The sequence below is a fragment of the Rhipicephalus microplus genome, chromosome 5 (genome assembly GCF_043290135.1).
Source record: "Rhipicephalus microplus isolate Deutch F79 chromosome 5, USDA_Rmic, whole genome shotgun sequence".
Classification (NCBI taxonomy): domain Eukaryota; kingdom Metazoa; phylum Arthropoda; class Arachnida; order Ixodida; family Ixodidae; genus Rhipicephalus; species Rhipicephalus microplus.
Window position 1 is genome coordinate 54,468,321 of NC_134704.1, and position 23,393 is coordinate 54,491,713.

At 45.2% G+C, this 23,393-nt stretch overlaps 1 protein-coding gene across 1 annotated transcript in view; it reads right to left on the reverse strand.

Annotated features, from left to right (window-relative positions):
- Ltn1 (E3 ubiquitin-protein ligase listerin) overlaps positions 1-23,393 on the reverse strand; it is a 57,550-nt gene that overhangs the window by 13,848 nt on the left and 20,309 nt on the right. The window contains exons 14-22 of the mRNA XM_037425479.2: positions 22,793-22,943; positions 15,142-15,316; positions 12,692-12,943; positions 11,055-11,161; positions 10,659-10,778; positions 7,607-7,743; positions 5,517-5,667; positions 4,143-4,281; positions 1,498-1,717 (exon numbers count right to left, since the gene is read on the reverse strand). Of these exons, the coding sequence (XP_037281376.2) occupies positions 1,498-1,717; positions 4,143-4,281; positions 5,517-5,667; positions 7,607-7,743; positions 10,659-10,778; positions 11,055-11,161; positions 12,692-12,943; positions 15,142-15,316; positions 22,793-22,943 (1,452 nt within the window). The remainder of the gene's footprint in view (positions 1-1,497; positions 1,718-4,142; positions 4,282-5,516; positions 5,668-7,606; positions 7,744-10,658; positions 10,779-11,054; positions 11,162-12,691; positions 12,944-15,141; positions 15,317-22,792; positions 22,944-23,393) is intronic.

Consider the following 23,393-nt stretch of genomic DNA (forward strand, 5'->3'; position numbering starts at 1 on the left):
CTGCAGAAAAAAAAATGTGCGTGGAAGAAGATACAGTAACCATCTTGCCGATTTAATGAGATTATAATAGTGCTGCCGGTACAGAGCAAGCTGTAGGACTAAAGACGATGTAGAAAATGCAATGTAACAAAACAAGTTTCTGTATCACAACTACAGTAAGATCTGCAAGGAACATCTGTTGAATTATCTTCACAACAAAATGTTTAAACCTACAGAATCATATTAACTAGACTTGAAGTAAGGTGACTACTGCATCGTGAGGTGCACAATCACCTTTACTGCTTTTGTTGTCTTAATTTTTCATTACAGCTGAACCCTTTTACAAGAAACACACGTGGGAGTAGTTCTTCTCCCTCATATGATGTGTCTCTGATAAGCAGAGTACCACATCCTCTTTTTCTCATCATTCCCTATTTCAATGTTGGGCACAGTGGCGTCTCTTATAACACATTGTCCCTTGTATCAATCTCCCTTATGAAGGGGTTCAACTTAGTTTCACTTAGTTCTAGTGAATTGCGGCAAATGAACAAATATTCAAATTCGTCAATCTCATAACTTCGGAATTCGTCAACTTTGCAGGCTGGATTTGATGGGAGACCAAAGGGGTTCAACTTACTTTCACTTAGTTCCAGCGAATTGTGGCAAATAAATGAATCTTCAGATTCGTCAATCTCATAACTTCATAATTCGTCAACTTTGCAAGCTGGGTTTGATGGGAGACCACGTTTAAGAAACTCTTTTTTTGCTTACCTTTCAGCTAATTTGCGTGATATTGTTTGACTGACTGATATGCGGGGTTTAACGTCCCAAAACCATCACATGATTACAAGAGACACTGTAGTGGACCCTGCCACTACGGTGTCTACGTAGCCGTAGACACCGTAGATTATGGAACCCTCCACTACGATGTAGTGGAGGGCTCCAAAAACTTCGACCACTTGGAGGTTCTTTAACGGGCACCCAAATCTAAGCACATGAGCCTACAGCATTTTTGCCTCTCTCAAAAATGCAGCCACCACAGCCGGAATTCGATCCCGGGACTTGGAGATCAGCAGCCTAGCACCTTAGCCACTAGACCGCCGCAGCGAGGCCATTTGCATGATATTTTCAAAGCTTACGCAATTTCCTGCACTGACTTAAAATATGCAATTATTTTTCCAGTCTATATGTAGTTTTTAAACAGTACCAGACATATTGTGTGTCTTGTTATGACGAAATTGTTCTTTGCCTTATTTAGAAGAGTTAGCAAAGCAAATCAACGTATCACAATAAACTCGCATGAAAACTGTACACAGCTAAATAAAAGCGGAAGTTCTATACCAGTATGAACAAAAGCGATGGCATGTTGAACATTCGTGAGTAAAATACCAGCTCGACAACAAGAATGACTGCCAGGCAACAATGACCGCCGCCGCCCATCACGGGGATGAGGGACCCTGTGTGCCAGCTACTAGGCACACTACTGGAGTGGCACACTGAGGCGAGAAGTAGACTTACGAGCTATGTCAATGAACCCAGGAATGAGAACGGAAAAAACGGCGTTAGTGTAGAACTCCTCCCATTCGACGTCAAAGCCCTCGGGTAGCTTGCACTGCTCACGGATCGGTTGTGCCTTGTCCGTCACATGAGCGACTTGCAGCAGAGAACTCAGCAGCTCGCAGGTGAAGATAATCTCCCTCGCCGAAAAAAGCTCCACTGCTCTCCTCCAGTTAAACTTCTGCCGAAGAGACAAGGCAAACAGGTTGCTGCTGTTGAACCGTGGATGGTACGACAATATTTGAGGCATACAATGAGACTTCTACGACAATACACATAGTTATTTCATTTTTATTTTCTGCTACTGTAAAGAACAATTTTCGGAACATTGCCAAAACAGCTAAAAAAAAAGAAATCATTACTATCAAGAGCCACTGTCTTCAACAAGTCCAGCCAACTTCAACGAAAACAGGCTGTACTGAAATCATCATTACTTTATTTTTATACAATAGCTTTTGACATGTATCTTTTATGTGTACATGGCTCTGTGCCTTGGTTTTAGACACCCCGTGGCGGTGACAACATGCAAATTACATCAGTTTTTTCTTAATCGACACAAGTGATAAGATTACCAAGCTCTGCTGCCTCTAGGCAAAGCACTCCATATACGTGTTTCCGCCGCAGTGGACCGTCTGGAACGAAGGCGACGAAGCGGTGCGCACCGAGCACTGCCACTACAAGCTAGATATTGGTCGCGATATCACTCGGTGCTTCCGTGGCAGCTGCAAAAGTGACATCTTGCTATTTTTCTGGCGTTCCGGTGTGCGCGCAATCGAAGGGAGTGAAAGTGCAGGCTGGCAACTAGAAAAACATGCGCTTGCGCAGTGCGCGCTTTCGAGCTTCTCCAGTAGCCGTGAAAGCCCCGTGGTGTTGTTCGCCATGCGCTCCCATGGTCTCCAAAATTTTTATCGCCACAGCACATCGCTTCAAACCAGACCAATTGGAACACCGTCATTCCATTCATCACGCATGCGTATAACACCGCTACGCATGTTACCACAAGTTTTTCCCCTTCCTTTCTCTTGTACGGATGCGAACCACCGTGTACGCTGGACACCATCCTCCCCTACAGGGCTGAGTCATGTGAGCACACCGCATTTTGATGTTGCTGGGTACGCCTAAGATTGCAGACAATTGGCCTGTTCACTGACAACTGAGGACCAAGGCCACCACAAGCTAACGCACGACACCAACCTACCTCTCCCTACTTTCACGACCGGTGCCCTCATTTGGCTCTAGATTCCATCGAGTGCTCCTGGCCTTTTGTCAAAATTACTTACCCCATACCACGGGTCCTACCACACTCTCGCCCGTACGTCACCAGTCAATTATGAGATTGAGCCTTTGACACTCTCTGATGACCTACATTGTCGTGGTTGACAAATTGCACATGTGAGTCACTTCAAGCCCTATTATGACTCCGCTACACTGACGACGCCCTTAAGTCGCCAGGATGGCTAAACTCTCCACCGGGAGCCAATCTAGTGAACAGTGCAAACGACGAAGCAGCCAGGAAGGCAAGCCACAGCATTGGTGATATACACGAGCGACCCGAGCTTGTGCTTGCTTGGATTTTGGTATGCTGACGTACCTCGATCTGCTGAGGTTCTTTGGCCTTCCAGTACATTTGTACATGATTAAATCAGATGAGAGAATGAATGAATGAATGAATGAATGATTTATTCAGCTGAATAAACGTAAAATATCTTGATGATTTCAAATGATACTGGAGCTTCTTTGCACCCAAAAACTGTGACCCGCTCCACAATGCAATGCTTGTGGCACAGCTTAGCAACAACATCCAGACTATCTTTAAGAATGCAAGACACATAGAACTTAACAAATATTGCCTTGCATTGTTTTGAAAACGCTGCAACATTGACTTTTGGATAATGTTGGTTATTGTTGGCTACCATTGGCCCCATTTTCCTACGCTCCACCCCCTAGTGCAGGGCTTGAAGCTTTGATTGACAAAAGACTTTGCACACGATAGTTCCCCTTAGAATAGCTTCACGTTGGCCCCATTTCCCTACGCTCCACCCTCTAGTGCAGGGCTTGAAGCTTTGATTGACAAAAGGCTTTGTACACGATAGTTCCCCTTAGAATAGCTTTACCACAATTACAAGTTCGAGTGGTACAAAGCTCTAGCTGCAGCATAAAGAAGGTAATGTGCACTGTGACAGACACGAGGGAACTAAACTGGACAACATAAATACTAAATATCAACTGAAAGGGCACAGTGCAATCTGGGAAAAAAAGCGCATACACAAGAACATATTTGTGCACGCTCAGTTGCAGCAACTACAGCTGTCAATCAAGCAAACATGCATGCCTACGCAAAAGATGACTGTTTTGACGTTTTGTTTCTTCATTGTAATATTTCATTGAAGGCTGGCTCACGCTTGCACTTCCACTACTATCAATATGCTAAGCCTCGGCCAACAGCCATGCTCATTTGTTCCTGCATCTGTTTGAAAATATGCATTTATCTAACTTCTTACACAATAAATCCCTACGTAGCTCGTAGCTTGACCTTCTGTTGTTCTGAAGTCCTAATTGTACTCAGTGTAGATTGATAGAATACTGTAGAAAAAAGAGCAACTCACCTGATTCCACGTAGCAATGCTCAGCAACACAAAGTCCCAATTGCATGGCATCAGTGCCTGAGGGCACTGCTTCAGAATAACCAAGTAGAAATGGCAGGCCATACGACTCCACTCGAACTGGTCTTCTGAGAGCCCAGCACTGACGAAAATACCATGAAGAACGTGTTAAGAATGTAGAACAACACTTGATGCTCACTCTAGCAATAATATGTGAATAAAGCCATGTAGCCAGTATAAATGCACACGGAGTAAGTGCTTTCTAACAAATGTACTTTCCATAAGATAAAGTTTAACAATGTAGGTATAAGCAAGGATAAACCTAGTAGTACCTTGCACAAAGAGTACCTATAGAACTTTTCACAGCTAGGCTTACACAATAACACACACATATCAAAAAGAAAGCACACACACACAAAACAAGAAAGGACAATGCTTTAGCACGCATCACGCACTGCAGATAATGTGCAAGTACGAACTAGGTACACATAACACACCTCAGAAGGTTATTAAGACACCAACACATGCCTGCCCACTTCTTGGTATTCTTCATGGATGGGCCCCACTAGGTTACTATACTATGTAATTTATAAAGTGCAAAAAGCTTAGTAAATTGAATAAATGAGACTGTGCTTTGGCATTTATTTCCCTCTGTGCTCATGCATCTAATGCCATTTATTTATCACGGGATTATTGAGCTCGTCATTGAAGACATAGACAGCCTGCCTCTATTTGCAAAAAAATAGTACAAAAATAATAACTTTTGTCAATAACCATCAAAAATTTGACATTCAAGTGACAAGTACAGGGATCTTTAACGCAAGAGCGCAATGCCCAATGCTGACACAGCTTGTGTAATCTTGTTTTCGCAAAAAGGTTACTTCACAGAAATGAGGTGAAAATCGCTGTACATTCTGTCAAAGATGTTGCAAGCACTCAAATGTTTAACTTATGAGTGCATGCTGATAAAGCGGTAATGACACACTTCAACCCCTTGCCAATACACTTCTGCCCTCCCCAAGTATAGGCAGCACTCTATGCCCCAGCTAAGCAAAACCGCTTCTTCACAAGCGATTCACGAGTTTGTATTCGAGAGTACATATACTTTTCCAGCGAATGGGCTTTTTTTAGTTCCGTGAACAAGGTTCACTCACCAGCATCAAAATATGAATTTCGCTATTTGTTGGATAGTGGCACAAGCTATAACTGCTGTACTGTTATTTTAACTGGCCAGGCAGCTCTACGTCAAACTGTTGATTAAATTAGTGAGAAAAAAAACCACAGAGAGAGCAGTTTGAATAAGCTAAACTTAGATGAGTAAGCAGGATTATGAAGTGAGCGACAAGCGGGCGTGGTAACATCGCCCACCGTACTCACTCTTCATCTCTCAGATAAAGCTTCGGCTGAGCGCCCCTCGTTCCTTGTAACCAGTACAGAACAGACACCACTGCCTCATGAATTGATTCAGCGTTTCCAGAGTACAGGCCTTCCAGCGCCTTACATGCCAGGCCCAGAAGATCAACGGCCACTGAGAACACACAAGGCACAGGTAGTCAGTGTGAAGAAAACAAGAGGCTTAATTAAGAAAATGGTACACAAGGGTTCAAGCTACTTACGTGGTAAATGCTTCAGCACAAAATCTAGAGTCAACATGAGCATAGGAGAGTGACAATATTACACTACTAGTATATTACTCCTACAACAGACATGATAAAAACATTAATTTATAGTAGAATGCAAGCGTAACTCGAAGTCTTGAAAATGCAGAGGTCATTTTTATTATGCTAACCCTGATGCACACTGACGTCGCGATAAAAAGTAACCGGCCAAGGTCCCAATGGAACCTTTTCAGATAATGAATGGTCGATCAATTAATTTTGACAAATGTTCTTTCAGTGACCATCTGTGCACAGCATGTTGTGGACAGACAGGCAAGTCATGCACTGTAGTCTCAAGAACATCACATTTGTGAAGAGTCACAAGTGTCTGCGCAGCCAATAAGGTGTAGAAAAATGCAGCGAATAGTAATAATTTCTGGGGCCCTATGTCCCAAAATCACAATATGATTATGAGAAATGCCTGAACGGATGGATTCGGATTTCAACCATCTAGAGTTGTTCAACGTGCAACTAAATTTATTCTCGGTGACAACATATCTTGACGTTGGAGTAAAGGATACTGGGCCGGGATTTCCGCACATTCATGTTGCTCTGCAAGAATTAGAGAAGCCTGTAGCTGATTTCAGTTTTGCCCGCTCACATCAGTAACGCATTTAGAAAATTATACACATTAAGAGCATATGAATGCGAGACACATTTCAATGGTTTGGCGTACGTTTTAGAGTCATACAACAAGAACATTTTTCTTGGAGAACTCAACAGAGCGTTTACGATCACAGATTGACCCACTACGTCATGGACGCTATATTTACTTTGGAATGTGGGTGTGCTGAAAATGTGGTGCTGTCTAAGGAGTGGACAGAAAAAGAAAGCATTCTCAAAAAGAGAACAACAACAGTATTTTACCTATGACGTCCCACAACTATACGAGTATTACATTAACAAATAAAGCAGTACTTCTTTCAGCAAGGCACACGAGAAAATTACCTGTAAACTTAAGAGCTTATGAATGGGAGACACATTTCAATGGTTTGGCGTACGTTTTAGAATCATATAACGAGAACATTTTTCTTGGAGAACTAAACAGAGCGTTTGGGGTCACAGATTGTCGCACTATTTTAGAATGCTATATTCACTTTGAAATGTGGGTGTGCTGAAAATGTGGTGCTGTCTAACAAGTCGAAAGAAAAAGAAGGCATTCTTAAAAAATGAACAGCCACAGTATTTTACCTATGACATCCCACAACTATATATGAGTCTTGTATAAAAAAATAAAGCAGTATTTCTTTCAACAAGGCACATGGGAAAATCACCAGTAAACTTAAGTACTATTCTTTGGTGAGGTTGCAGGTATGTGTGTGTGTGCTTCGGTTCTGTAGCTTTCACAGTGCTGTCAAGAGAAGTTGTTGCCGAGTATAATACACGGGCCTCCAGCATCTCGCCTCCACCCAAATGCGGCCATGATGGCCGAAGTTCAATCCCACAACCTTCGGGCCAGCAGTCGGGCACCTGAACCACTGGGTTGAGTTGAAAAGGATGCACAAGTTCCGGGCTAGTGAAACGAACCATATGGAACGAGCTCAATACAACTACACTCAAACCTTAATATAACGAATCCGGATATAACGAAATATCAGTTTTGACAAAATACATGAAAAATAATCTTGCAACAGATATAGTACTAGGAATAAACCCTCATGAAACATTTTCGGATACAACGAACCCGTTTTCGTGTAAGATGTAACACTGTTATAATGAGGTTTGTGTGTAGATGTGCGACATAAAAACTTGACTCTGCCGATATCAGATTGAGCGAATACAAAAACAGAGAGAGAGAGAGAAGCCTACCATCCCAGCCTAGCTCTGGCTCCCATGACCTGATGCAGCCAACAGCAGTCAGAAACACCTCTTCAATGTTGTTTTGGGACATGAATGGCAGCAGCGACCGTACAACTGAGAGCTCCGCTTTCTTCTCCTGGCCATAGCTGAAATGAGGCAGAAGACGCTCGTTTGTTTGCAATGTCTCGTGGGCATGTTACGCCCTTTAAAACCATGCATCGCAACACAGTGACAGCAGTATCACGATATAAGAGTGACAAATTTGCTTTTTTTTTCTCAATTGAAACGTAAAACATAAATGTAAGTAAGGTGGGCTTCACACAAGCACATGCAAATTTTGCCAGACTCACTCAGGTATTGCTAACTAATTTACAGAGCGCACAATACAAATGCACCCAAGACTTCATCATAATGCACTTAATGCACTCCTTGACTTGGTATTTGTAAGTTCAAATATGTTACATAACGTGTGTAAATGCGAGATTATCGACGGTATCTCGGATCACAAGGCAGTGCTAGTTTCCTTGCAGTGTTCGATTGCGAAACGGCAATTCGTGGTCACTTCCTTTCACGATTTTAACCGCGCTGATGACGTTTCTGTTCTCGCCTGTTTAGCCGATAAATTTGAACAATTTTTAGCACTCGCCACACGCAACGATGTTGATGCTTTAGTTGGTTTCTTTGAACAGTTGGTGAAAACTTGCACTCTGGAATTTGTACCGATCAAAACAAAAAAGAAAAATACTAATGTTCCCTGGATGAACCGCGACATCTTGCATCTTTCACGTCGGGTACGTAGGATGAGGCAGGCGAGGTGACGCTGTTCCTCTTATGATCACTGTAGATTTCTTCAGGCAAAGGAAGAACTCCGGGTCAAAATAAACGCCGCAAAAAACCATTTTTTTCGAATAGAACTACCGAACCTGTTATCCAATAACCCACGCAAGTTTTGGTCATCAATATTGCCCCGCGATGCCGCATCAGCGTCATTTTCCATTGGCAATGAAACAACCAATGATCCTGCGGAAATTTCCGAAGCTTTCAATAGGTTTTTTGAGTCTGTTTTCACTCGCGACGACCTTGAAGTTCTTCTTTTTCATAGTACAAGCTCATTCTTATCAATGCCGGACATAATTATTAGCGAAGAGTGGGTTCTCAACCTAATATTAAACTTAAACACTAAGAAATGCAAAGGTCCGGACGACATTCCCAATGCGTTCTTGGTCCGTTATTCCGATTGGGCTTCCAAATATCTTACTGTCATATTTCAAAAATCCCTTGAAACTGGCATAGTGCCTAGCTCATGGAAACTGGCAAAAGTAATTGCGTTATTTAAGTCCGGAGAAAAGCATATTATTACTAACTATAGACCAATATCACTGACTTCCTACTCTTGTAAACTACTGGAGCATATAATTTATAAACACATCATGGAGCATTTAGAACAACACAACCTATTATCTCAGTTTCAGCATGGATTCAGGAGTGGTTTCAGCACGGTTACGCAATTAACAGAATTCGTTCACGACATTTCTTGTTCACTTGATTCCGGAGAGCAGGTCGACGCCATTTTCATCGATTTTTCCAAAGCATTCGACACGGTATCTCACACTAAGCTGATATGCAAACTAACTGCCATATTAAACAATCCTGTCTTGGTCAAGTGGATAGAAAACTTTCTTTCAGATCGCGCGCAATTCGTAGAATTTAATGGTTCCGTATCCAATAAATCTAACGTAACTTCTGGAGTTTGCCAGGGCTCGGTCCTTGGACCACTGCTATTCCTGATCTACATAAACGACCTGCCTGGCAACATCAACTCTAAAATCCGTTTTTATGCGGACGATTGCGTACTATATGACACCATTAGCACACCGCAGTGTCACCAAAAACTAAACGAGTCGTTTTCTAGGTTTTGCGTGTGGTGTAAAACGTGACAGATGTCCGTAAATTTCCGCAAAATAGTATCCATGTCTTTTACTCACAAACGTTCCCTGTCTGATTTCACGTACTCATCCGCTGACATAAGCCTCCAAAGAGTTACAGAATATAAGTATCTTGGCATTATTTTCACAAGTAACCTATCCTGGTCGAAACACATCGAATATGTATGCACAAAGTCACTTAAGAAACTGGGTTATCTTCGGCGCACACTCAGCCAAGCACCGAAAGACACCAAACTACTGATGTATAAAACACTAATCCGACCGACACTCGACTACGCATGCTCCGTGTGGAACCCTTACCGAAAAGGCGAAATTAACAAAATTGAAGCCGTTCAAAAGAAAGCCATCCGATTCATCTGTCGCAGGTATGACTGCGCTTTTTCACCAACCACAGCCCTCGTATCTCTAGAGCTAACCACCTTAGCTGCCCGTCGTGAAATTGAATCACTAACCTTTTTTCACCGCATCATTCACTGTTCATATCGCCTGTCATCGAACAAATATGTCACATATGCAAGCCCCACTCAGACCAGAAGCAATCACACCCTTAACGTTTCCCTGTATCATCCCCGCACAGACACGTTCAAACATAGCTTTTTTCCGCGAACAATTGAGCGTTGGAATTTGTTGCCTGGCCACGTGCGCTCTCTTGACTTGCTTACATTTCCTTCTAAAATACAACTATTGTAAACTACGTACATGTACCGCTTTGTTTCCTTTCCCCCTTTGTACGAGTGCACTTTTGTACTTAGATGTGTATATTAGGTCGATCTTATGTAACCCTTTACCATGCCGCTAAAACTGTACACTTCCTTCTATGTTGACTTTCGAACACCTGGTTTCGTCGTTACTGTGTTTTCTTTCTTTCTTTTTGCTTTTGTTTCATTATTGAACTTGTTCGATGCACGGTTTTGTGCGATGTACCCACTCCTGCTATAGCCCCAAGAGGGGCTGCAGTATGTTAAAATAATAATAGTAATAATAAATAATAATAATAATAATAATAATAATATGCTGTATTATTGAAGAGTGCAGCATGAAATCAGCCAGACATGCTCCATCGTTTTTGTGCACGTACTACATGAGACATGAGTAGAGTAGTGCAAGCGACTCACAAGTTGTCCTTGGCAGCAATGTAGTGAGAGTCGCAAATTCTTCTTGCAATGCCGTCCTCCCTTAGCTTCTTCAAGAAATAGACAAGTGCCTCTAGCCACAACCTTTCACCCGAGAGGGCCCTGTGGGCAAGAAATAAGGTCGGTGAAAATTCAAGTGAGTGCCCACTTCAGATGAGGTTTAAGTATCCTATTGAAAAATAAAAAAAAAAACATTTTCTGCATTGCTTACAAATACAATGACTTTTACGAATATTTGCAGTCATTTTAAGACACAAACAATTATTGGGTAAACAAAAATTTGGTATTTTTAACTCACTTCTGACAGAAAAAAATTTGTATGGAGAGTGATGAAATATGCAAGTATTACGAACGCATGGTTCATATGGAGTTACGTACTTGTTGACGATGGAGTCGAAGACGTCATTCGAGAATGTCTCCAAAGCTGCATTCAAGGCTGACTGGCTCTCAGTTCCCTCTTTATCTTCTACAGAAACAGTAAATGCCTGAAACATATATAGGTCATATAGCAGATAAGGACAAAGAATCTGCAGCATAATTGACATAACAGTTTTATTCCACTTCCACTTTTCGATCATGGTTAATTAATGGTTTGAGCAGCACTACACCAAAGTTATTGTAAGGATCGCCCACGGCAGATCATAAGAAAGAAATAGAACCGAGCAAAAAGAAATCTTTATGTCATAGTGCCAGGAGATTTATAAAATAGTGTCAGACACTCTCGCCTACTTCTTTCCGACTCTTTAATCCTAGAAATATTTCCGACCGAGAAGACAACAAACAATATACAGTAATACCGCGTTAACTCAAACTGACATATCTAGAAAAATCAACTAAGTGGAATTTCGCTGTGGCACCGAACATTTTCATATACATCCCATGTATCGTAGAAGGGTTTATAGGCAAGCCAGTTGGTATATATTCATAATGAAATATTAAGAGTGCAAACTGTGCTGTGGCAAAATGCACTACAAGTGGCCGCTCGTTAGCCAATAGAGGTGGCTGAACGAACGTATAAGATGTCACCATCTATTTGTCATTTGGCTTCAAGACTGATGCTGGCGCTCAGTTTCAAGTTACAATACAGTAAAAACTTGGCAACATAAGAAGAAACACAAATAAAGATGTGTATAACAAAAAAATAAGAATGAATGGCTCTCCCATAATTGGGAGTAGATTCAAGCGTGAAATGGCTACCGGCTAAGCAGATTAGTTGTATACGATAATAGTCCCAATGTCGGGTGCCACACAGCACGGTGCACCGCACGCACAATGGCACCATCTCTTGAAGAAACCGAAAAACCCAATCCCTGTCACCCAAACAGTTGCCTCTGCGATCACCTATGGCCGAGCGCATTCTTTGGCATTATATAGAGCACCAGCAGGGCGCTCGTGTCTTGAAGAGCAAGTCTGTGGTGGCTGAAGTATTTAGGGCAGATTTATTAAGACGGGGCAAGACGAAAGGGCCATGCATGGGTGCTATATATGGTGCCCTGTATCTGCCTCTGAAACACCGCTATATCGGAGAATGCAAATAAAAATTCAGCATATCTGAAGCTGCAGCTTCATTGAGAGTGTGAACAAACACTGAGAAGAACTCAGATACAATATTTTTTTATAATGCAAGGAAACAGCATTAAAAACGAGAAACCAGAAAAAAAAGGACACATGCAATTTCTCTTTTTTTTATGCCGTTTTCTTTCAGTATGTCGTATCAATACGGCCGAGCAAACACTTTGGCTGCATTTTTTTTTAAATTTGTTTACTCCATAACAAGCATGTGTAATGCAGCCCTGTAGAATGAGCTAGCGACCAGAGACCGCTTTCTTATTTTGCTTTACCTTTTGGCTGAGAGCCTGGATGTTCACAATTCACTCTTACAATGATGCCTCATGTATTGAGATTGAGATGACCTCGTTTGAGCATTTGAAAAGCAGCGCTGGCTCTTGGCTCAAGGTCACTTGAAGATTGCCAACAATGGGAGCTAAAAAGATTTTGTACTTAAGCACAAATACCCGGTGAGGGAAACAGCGTGCCAGGATAAGAAACGGGGCACATTTGAGGAGCAAGCTGCTGCTTTTCAGCGGCTTTGACTCAGACTCGCTCTCAGAGGCCAGCATGTGATCAAAGACGGCCTCTGCAAAGCCAGCAACATCCGCCAAATGCGCCTGGTCTATGCGCTGACTGCTGGCCTGCTTAAAGAGGTAGTCCTGCGTCGTGTAGAGGGGATGGTCTTCGGGATGCTCTAGATGAACTGCCAAAAGCTCCTGCAACACAGCAACACCCTCATTAAGCGATCAAATCAAAAAGAGGTTCTATGCGAGCTCTAAACTTGTGGATTGCTGACCACATCAACGCTATCAACATATCAGTTCTACACGTCTTGTGAAAGGTAAAAATTCTTTATCAACCTTGCAAGCTTCTGCAAAACTTCGTTCCGGTATTCAACACTCCCTGTGCTTCAAGATGTCGATTAATTCAACTCCCCCCCCCCCCCCCCTCAATCTACCCCATTAGGTCAGATTGTCGAAAACTGCCTGAAAAAGGCATTCGTCTTACTTTAAAATTCCCAACCAAGTTGAATTTTTCGTCAACTAAGGAGCTTTCCTTTCGTCAAATCATTTGAACTTCCTTGAGGCTTCGCATGATAAATTAGTTTTCCATTTTTTTCCTTCATTACCTTCAATTCTCAACTATGATATTCTCAACTATGGTATTCTCCACTAGTTGATGTGCACTTCACGCTTGTGCTTTCATCTTTGATGGCAATATTGTTGACAAAAGTTTTGCAATGGTTTTGACACATCACAAGCTCTATATAGCAGCAACTGTCTGCATAGTATAATGTGTTGCACACATTACTGATTTCAAAAATTGGTGGAACTTGAAGGATAGAAGTGATGAGATATTGTCGAACAAGAATTGTTGCTGAAGCCAACGTTTAAAAAAAAAAAGTATGAGCCCCTGCACTGAAACGTTGCCTCCAGCAATGCTTTTCAGTCAGCGACTTGTTCCTCATAAAGATGTAGTTATAAGATCAGGCCATCTGAACATGCTGCCAGACACTGGATATGAGTTATACCTTGATTTCTGCTTTCTATTTTCTTCTATACTTTTTTTTTCAAGGATGGGTGGGACAATATGACCATCACTGCTGCAGGTGGAACTGCAGCAGTGATGCAGTTCCACCTCTGAGCCCAACAAGAGTACGCTGCGAGACGCGAAAGAGACGCAAGCGCCAGCTGTACATAACCTAATATATCTACCCAAGGTTGGATATCCACACCAGATTAACCCCTTGCCGCCGAACATTGTGGAAGCAAAAAGAAGTGAGGAGAAGATAAGAAAGATCAAAAGTAGTAGAAAAGACGAAGATGGAGAGAAGGAGACAGGAAGAGGTGACTGCCGACTTCCCCTAGGTGGGTCAGCCCAGAGGTGCCGTCTACGTGAAGCCGGGGTCAAAGGGGTGTGTTGCCTCTGCCGGGGAGACTTAACGGTACAACCACCCAGCGTCAGCTCGACCGCCAGGATCCCCCTTTCTCCGGACACAGCTCAGTCACGCACGGCTAGGTGTGGGAGAGGTCGAAACCCCCCGTTAGCTCGGATCCGTGGTGTCGCTACGCACCAAACGCCTGCTTGCACAGACGCCCTTGCGAGGGAGACTGAACGCTAACGTACACCGTACGCCACCGCAAACAATTTTACCTCGTACATCTACCACTCTCTCCCACTTCCTCTCTCTCATTCTACATGAATGGCCGGAGCCGTCACTGTCGTTGCGTATCTAATCTTATGCTCAAGTACTGAATAAAATAGTGAAGTATAATCGGAAAAAAATTATAATGTAGAATGAAATCATTTATTAAGTACAGATTTCGCAATTTTTAATGACAGAAGAATTTTAACACAGCGACGAGCAGTTTCGCCCAGCACATGTGACGAGGGCTGGCTGCCGTGCCACAGATAGGCACGAAAGCACGGCGCAGGTGTGTTTGATCTTGATAAAGAATGTGGAGTCATGGCACGCATAATTTAGGTATTTTGAATACTGTTCGAATGTTTTATCTCTGGAAAACTTCACAACTTAAGGTGGAACTGGTTTGTGGGGTTTAACATCTCAAAGAGCCTAACCGCCATGAGAAGCTGTAGTGAAGGGCTCCGAAGCAATATAATCAGCTGGAGTTTTTTAACGCACAATTATACCTTGTAGTACGTGGCCCTGAGCATTTCATCTCCATCAAATGCGACTGCTGCAGCTGAAATCGAGTCTGTGTCCTTCATGTCCACAGCCGAGTGTCTTATTCAATGAGTGACCGCAGCGGTGTGGAGTATAAAGAACTAGGTCTGCTTAGTACTCATGTTGATTTCGATTACAAAACTGAGCTGCCCGACTGCACAAATAAGCACACATGCACACACACTTAGACACACACACAAACAGGCAACAGGCACACAGCACACGCACCGAAAGACACGTGTCACTGACAAGCTTCTCCCACTGCTGCGACGTGGGGAGAATGGATTCCAGGACCAGCGACACGGTCGGGTCTAGAAGAAGAGCCACTGGGTCCTGTTCCTCCTTAGGGATTGCAGCAAAAATGCTTTCCAAGAAACGGCAGCAGCACCTGACCAGTCCTTGGCTATTGAGAGAAAAGAAGGAAAGAAACACAACAATAGAGAGACAAAATCAAGTTCTGCAGTCTTACTTGTCAGAACAATGATAAAACTACAAGGACACTCTGGCACAAGTTTTACCCAGCTAACGTGCATCTTGATATAGGAACACACTTGTTTTTGCATTCTGCTACTTTCAAAATACAGTCGTCATTGCAAAAAATTAAATCGGTGCACTTGTACTTCACAGTAAAACACCCCAACCCATTCACCAGACCACCGCTGCGGCTTCAAAGCAAAAGGGCAGGCTCACAGATATTTTTATGTGAATGAGGTTTGGTCAAATGAAGGCTACCTACTTGAACAGGATAGTATGTAACAGTACTACTTTATGATTCGCTATGCTACGAAGGGCTATGCTACGAATGGGTATGCAACAAAGACCTATCCCATCATCATCATAAGAAGTAGCAGCTCTTTTTCAATACACTGAAACTGGAGGCAAGCAACAAAAGCAAGTGCCAACACAACATTAAAGACTACAATTTTATGTGTACTTCATTCAATTGTGCAATGTCTTTACCCCTTCTTATCACGACTATTTTATCACTTCAATGCGCTTCATCACAAATAGAGTTGAATCTCGATAACTCGAACTCGAAGGGGCCCAAAAATTTGTTTGAATAAAAAGAAGTTCAAATTAATGAAAGCTAAATGAAAGGAGGGCTCACCATGCAGTGGCGCATGTGCATTGAGCTAACACACGAGGAGGAAGTTTCAGAAAACTTGGATTCATTCACAAATCACAAGACATCCGTCATTAATTGAAGTAATAGGTGATGCGTGTCTGCACACGTTTTCCTAGCAGCGAGCCAATCCATCTCGCATGCAGCTTGCAAAGCATTTCTACTTCAGCTTCAGCATTCTCCTGGCAAGAGAAGCTGCGCGCGGCAATGTCCAGCCCCAACACTCTCTAAAGACTGATGACAACAATGACTGCGTCTCTGCTACTACCCTCTGCACAGCAGCCGCAGCCTGGTCAGTACTTGATGAGAAAGAAGGAGCGTCTCCATGCGGGGAGAAGCAGATCGGCATTTGAGAAAGAACCAACACTCCATGGCTAATTTTTTTTTTGCTCTCTTCGCAGGCGTCGTTGAAAAAAGGTCTATGTGGCAGGGACAGAAAAGGTGGAAGCATGGCACCGGCGCATAGAGAGAGTCAACACTGCGTGACAGCTTTTTTTTTTTTTCGTTTCTCTCTCTTCGCGTGCAGCATTGAAAGAAGAAGGGTCTTTACGTGGCAGGGACAGGAAAAGGAGAAGCGTGGCACAGGCATGTCGCAGATCGGCATTTGAGAGAGAGCAAACATTTCATCGCAGCCTTTTCTTTCCTTTTCCTTTGCACTGTTGCGAAGCCACCTCCGAATCCCACCGCTGACCTCCACTGTTGCGCACGACGGACCGATCCCGCCGAAGCCACCACTGTTGCGAAAGACGGCGACGCCAACACGGTCCCGAAAGCGCCACTGCTTTCAACTCCGCCGGGAAGGTCACCAGCCGTTTGGTAGCGTATGTTTATCAGCTCGCGACTGCTTCTGCGCAGAGCTGATAAGACGAGCGGACGAGACGACGGTGAGTTAAACAAGGTTTATGTACAGCATATATACAGAGGCGTTACAATTTCGGCACTGGGGCCGACAGAGACTCGAAGAGCCGAGCTCTCCTCTCTAATACATAGGTCAACTTTTCGCCTAAGACCGCTGACTCATACACATGTCGGCTCTCCGACATGGGGACTCCTCTCTCATAGGACTGCCGATCGCGACACGCCGCAGGGCTTCTTTTATTTACACCGGGTCCAACCAAAATGTCCAATCAGAAGCGCCGCTGGTCGTTAGGGCAGATTCATCCAATGGGGTCGCCGCGCCATGCGTCAGACCACCAGACACGAGGACGCCAGCTCGCTGTCACGTGCGCAGCTGACTCAATGCACGTGGGCCAGAGGGGCGCCGCGCGTGTTCACGCCGTCGAGTTGATCGCGCCAGGCGGACTGCGGGCTGGCCTTGACCCAGATTGCCTTTTTCAGAGGCACGGACGTTTGACGAGGACTCGCTGGCATAACAGCACCCCCGCCGCCAGACAATGCACCGGAAAGACGAGCTGCTTCCACGGGGCTCGGATGTCAGGTGCGCTCGTTCGCCAGGTCCCTCCAGGTTCGCCTCCAGGGCCATGGGGAGGGAGACTACAGCTACAGACTGTTCCGGGAACACATCCCATTTGTGACGACGGATCCCAGCTCCACTGGCTTGTCGCCACAACTTGCTGACCAGCTTCACTCGTCTCTTCTGACCATCTTCGGTTTCAGCACTTGTCGATGGTTCTGCAACTTGTCAAGAACGGATCGACAACAGACAACACACGACACACGCAAGTGCCTTCGGTCACCCGACAGAACACCAGACAAAGCATAATACAACATATACCTATCTACGTGTTTATCGGAATTTTGTTCCCTCTACATCAAGAGGCACATGTGGGACAAAAGACTCTTAAAATGACAACTCAATTTTTTTTCTCCCCACGTACAACAACGTAACGAATTAGAATACCACAAAGTTGGCCCCTTGAGATCACTCTGAACGAGAGCGCTCAGCCCAGGTCGTGATGAGGTCAAAATTTTGCCCCGAATCGCCAGCCAGAAACCGAAAGGTTGAGAAGGTACTAGCTAGAACGCACTGCTCAATGCACCTGCATTAGCGTTTAGCTTTCCCTTTTTTTTTTTTATATATAGCGAACGTCAAAGTTGCGCTGTGGAGCAACATGCTCCACCTCAGTAACCGGCCACTTTTAGGCGGCGATACCTATGCGGCACCAAGAGCGGCTCACACTTTCGACGTTGCACAGGGGAACAACGATACGGCTTGCTACGGATTGACTCCTCACCGCTTAGCTCGATATCGTCTTCGATCACCCTCATGTTTCCGGGGCGGTCCGAAAACACGTCTTCAAACTCGGAACCAATCTTTCTCAGGTCCTCTTTCTCAGGTCCTCCTTCACTTAAGCTAGGCTCTAGGTTTATCTGCTCCCGGATTACTTTCGATCCCCCTTCGATTACCTCACTAGAACTCAAACTTTCTGCTTCCTCTTCCTCTGAAGCATTCAACAACAGATTTACGACCGCTTGATGTTGAACGTATGGTTTCATCAAGTTGTAAATTTTTTCCGGCCGCCTTCCTAACTTCACTTCATAATTTGAATCGCAAGGCTTCGATAATACTGTGGCGGGCCCTTCCCAATCAACCTCAAGCTTGTTCCTTTTGGACGGCTGCAGCAGCATTACCTGATTATCAACTTCAAAAGTGCGCTTCTTCCCCGATTTCTCGTAGCGCTCCTTCGACAGCACTTGTGCCGCGTTTTTCTGGCTTTCCACTAGCGCTTCAATTTGGCTTTCCACTAGCGCTTCAATCGAGAGATCCTCACGCTGCTCTCGAATGAGCGTCTCTCGATCAACTCTCGGCAGCTCGCTCAAACTTTCCGCTACAGGCGAGAGTGTTGCAACCCCCTCGCTCTGACTCAATGGCGCCATGTCGTCTCCCCTTTCTACGGAAACCGCGTCGGCCGGTTCGACGACGGGCCGCTCGCGTGACTGCTCACATGACTCATGCGGAAACTTTCCTTTCTGGGGTTCCGTCGACCCGCCGACAAGGTCACTTGAGAGTTCACCGCATTGAACCAGATCAAGCTGCCGCGAAAGCTTTCGCGCTTGCGATCGCGTGAGGGCCATGCACGCAAAGCTGGGGAAGAACGATTTGCCCTGGTCTTTGAGGAGCTGCTCCGAGTTGTTGGAGAAAAGATAAGGAAAACGATCATTTATCGCGGCAGACACAGCCGCTTCGGTGCGAAGCTCATCGAACGGGCCTTTAATGACAACCGTGGCGATTGGTAAGCGAACACTCTGCTCCTCGGCGACCTGCCTGATCCACGCGCATTCTCCTGTGAAGTCATCCGGAGACACCAATGAAGGATGGACAACATCCATGGTTGCCGCTGAGTCTCTAAGTGCTCGGCACGTTTTCTCATTCACCCTAATTTCTTGGAGATACGGCTCCAACAACCGCATGTTTTTTTCTGATTCTCGGATTGTTGCGAAGGCAAACTTTTCCTGACAGTTTCTAGCGATGAGCCCTTCCTTTTTACAGTTGTAGCAGATTAGCGGCTTCGGTTTGTTTTCCGATTCAAATGCCTGTGTGGTAGAAACCTCACTCGATTTCTCCGCTTCTGTTTGCCCTTCCCCTACACTGTCCTTCGTAAGAGACGGGTCCTTTTTGAAATTACGGTGCGGAACGGGTTTCCGTTGATCAGGTTTCCTTGAAAAGCCCTCTTTTCTTTCATCCTTTTCAACGCGCACTGCCCTGCTATGCAACTTTCGGCGAGTATAATACTCCTCAGCTAACTCTGCTGCCTTGTTTAGCTTTACTTCACCAAGTCTGTCCTGCAGCCAAAGCCTGACATTATCCTCGATGCAGCGGTAGAATTGCTCCAATGCAACACATTCCACCACTTTATCGCGGTCGTCATAAACACCTTCGCCCTTGAGCCATTCAATTAAATCGGCCTTAAGACGAAACGCGAAGTCAACATGTGACTCATTCCCCTTTTCAGCATACCGGAACCTTTGCCTGAAAGCCTCGGGTGACAACTTATAACGTCTCAAGAGCACTTCCTTAACCTCGTCATAGCTCTCAAACGCTTCCCTCGACAAGCAAGTTATCGCGTCGGACACTTCGCCGGGAAGAAGAGCTAGCAGGTTCCGCGCCCAAAGAGACTGCTCCAAAGCATTTCGCTCACAGACGTGTTCAAACTTGACGAGATACTTCGCCATGTCCTCGCCTACTACGAACGGTGGCAGTTGATCCCGAATTCTAATACCGCTGACCTGAATCGTCGAAGAAGCTGCGCTAGGCGCCTGCGAACACTGTAGGATTGCCAATTCTATTCGTTTCATCTCGAGGCGCTCCTGTCTCTCGGCCTCCTCGCGACGTTCGCGCCTTTCAGCTTCTTCACGCTCGCGAGCTTCGCGCCTTTCAGCTTCTTCGCGAGCTTCGCGCCTTTCAGCTTCTTCGCGAGCTTCGCGCCTTTCAGCTTCTTCACGTTCGCGAGCTTCTCGCCTTTCAGCCTCTTCACGTTCGCGAGCTTCTCGCCTTTCTTCACGTTCGCGAGCTTCTCGCCTTTCCGCTTCTTCACGTTCGCGAGCTTCTCGCTTTTCAGCCTCCTCGCGGCGTGCTTTGATATCCACCCAGGCCTCATCGACTTCCTCAGCCGACACTCCCTCATCCTTCATGATCTCAAGGATCGCTTGCTTTCGTTTCGCACGGCCCAAAGTAATGCCGAGTTCCTCACAAATTTCGATGAGTTCCTTCACTTTAAGGTTCTCCATCGTTCACACTAGCCTCTTGCTGTTTGCCCCTGTTAACAATTTACTTGCCGTACCCACTATAAGTCAACTAGCAAGACGCGCAAGCAATTTTTCACTCTCCCGTGTTTACCCCCTCCGCATTAACTTTGGTTTCAAAGCACTTCGACTTTGCTTGAAACGATCAAAGCTCACTCTAATGCTTCACACAGCCCTTCTCTAAACTACTACAACCTGAGCTAGAGTAGTCTGGTGAACTGAGGGGAAAACATCAGGCACTCACCGCATCGATGTCGCTGACGCCGGCCGATCCCGCAGCTGCCAACCACTGTTGCGAAGCCACCTCCGAATCCCACCGCTGACCTCCACTGTTGCGCACGACGGACCGATCCCGCCGAAGCCACCACTGTTGCGAAAGACGGCGACGCCAACACGGTCCCGAAAGCGCCACTGCTTTCAACTCCGCCGGGAAGGTCACCAGCCGTTTGGTAGCGTATGTTTATCAGCTCGCGACTGCTTCTGCGCAGAGCTGATAAGACGAGCGGACGAGACGACGGTGAGTTAAACAAGGTTTATGTACAGCATATATACAGAGGCGTTACAATTTCGGCACTGGGGCCGACAGAGACTCGAAGAGCCGAGCTCTCCTCTCTAATACATAGGTCAACTTTTCGCCTAAGACCGCCGATTCACACACACGTCGGCTCTCCGACATGGGGACTCCTCTCTCATAGGACTGCCGATCGCGACACGCCGCAGGGCTTCTTTTATTTACACCGGGTCCAACCAAAATGTCCAATCAGAAGCGCCGCTGGTCGTCAGGGCAGATTCATCCAATGGGGTCGCCGCGCCATGCGTCAGACCACCAGACACGAGGACGCCGGCTCGCTGTCACGTGCGCAGCTGACTCAATGCACGTGGGCCAGAGGGGCGCCGCGCGTGTTCACGCCGTCGAGTTGATCGCGCCAGGCGGACTGCGGGCTGGCCTTGACCCAGATTGCCTTTTTCAGAGGCACGGACGTTTGACGAGGACTCGCTGGCATAACAGCACGCAAGCAGCGTTGAGGTGTCAGAGGTGCCGCCGCGGGATTGGGCATGGCGCTGAGAGCATTTTCAGAGCGTGGTATGTTCGAATTAACCATCGCAAGTGCTTGCCCGTTCAAATTACAGGGCGTTTTTGCCCATTGGAATACACATAGCTTTGACGGGACCTCAGTGTGAGTTCAAATTAACCGGAAGTTCGAATTAAGCGTGTTCAAATTGATGAGTTTCGACTGTACTATGTTTTGGACAAGGTGACCCCCTAGCTTTTGAATTGTGTTCTTTCGACAAGCTGTTCACAATGCAGCCTGGTTCTGGGTTTTTGAGGACTTGCCTTCCGCAACACTGTATTAGTTTCGAGGAAATAAAGCACTCATACAAGCGTACATGCATTACCTTAGCATCACTGGGAAGCACAGCACGACTCTCATTGTATAGACATTTATGACTCTCAATTTATGCAGTTTGCATATTGCGCCACAAAATGAGAAAGAATATCAGAACTGACAACCTCAGTCTAAGCATGCGGTAATTTTGAAAAGGATGAATCAGAAGATCATAATGTTTCTTTCTTCTGTGCCAAGAGTGACTTTGAAAATACTGTTATGGTTTTCAGACCTGTATGGCTTTATCATTTCCGTTGCAAGTGCAGGGAGGGTGCACAAGAGCTAACACACTCACAGTTATTTTACCTTGAAAATGTTAAACAACATGTGCTCGCGCCAGCATTCTGCACAGAAAATATGCAGCTACACAATAACACATGCTATACACAAACACCGATTAATGGAATGTTAGTTAAAATACCCTTATGCCAAGCAAAGCTGCCATGATTCGTCAGTGCTGATAATCACAGGTGAGGCATTTTCTCTGACAGCAGACAAGCAAGCCCGTGGGAGACCTGCCTGATTAAAAATGAAAGCCACTCCTCGGGCTAAACTACTAACGATGCTTGCTTCTAAAGTTGCTTCACACTCTCAAGCAAAACTCATTTGGACAACTCCTGAACTTCGGTCAGTAGAGAGCGCTGAATCCTGAAATGTGGCTCACCGCTTATCACAGGAAATACAGCTGAGCAACATGGAGTTTAGTGTCGACGCAATCTTCTGAAGAAGACCGCCTGGTGCCAGAAATCCACCCCTTGCTTTGACAATCATAGAGATCCCTTGCTGCCATGACAAGCTCACTTTCTCCCGTGTCTCTGAAAGTTCAAGTGAATTTTAGTCCTTGATGTTTGCAGTTTCAGAGGCTATATCTATGATAGTAGAAGCCCTTTTTCGCAGAAGCATGCGGCCAGAAGACAACAGTGGGTCCAATAGGCAACTATGCATTACTCGAAGCGGGAAAACTGAACTGTAGTTACATGAACGTAAAGCATCACAAAATGTGTTGTACAAAAATGGACACAAACACACAAGGACAACTCCAAAGAAACAACCAGAACAGTTGAAGGGACACTAAAGGGAACTATTAAGTCGACATTGATTGTTGAAATAGCAGTCCAAAAACCTCAAAGTGTTACTTTTGTGCCAAGGAAGGGCTTATTTAGAAATAAAATCGCATTTTAGTGGTCTGCATCTAGTCAGCGCACTTGAAATTACCCACCTCAACGGAACGTCAGACGTCATTGCTGCCGTGCACAACGTTGCCC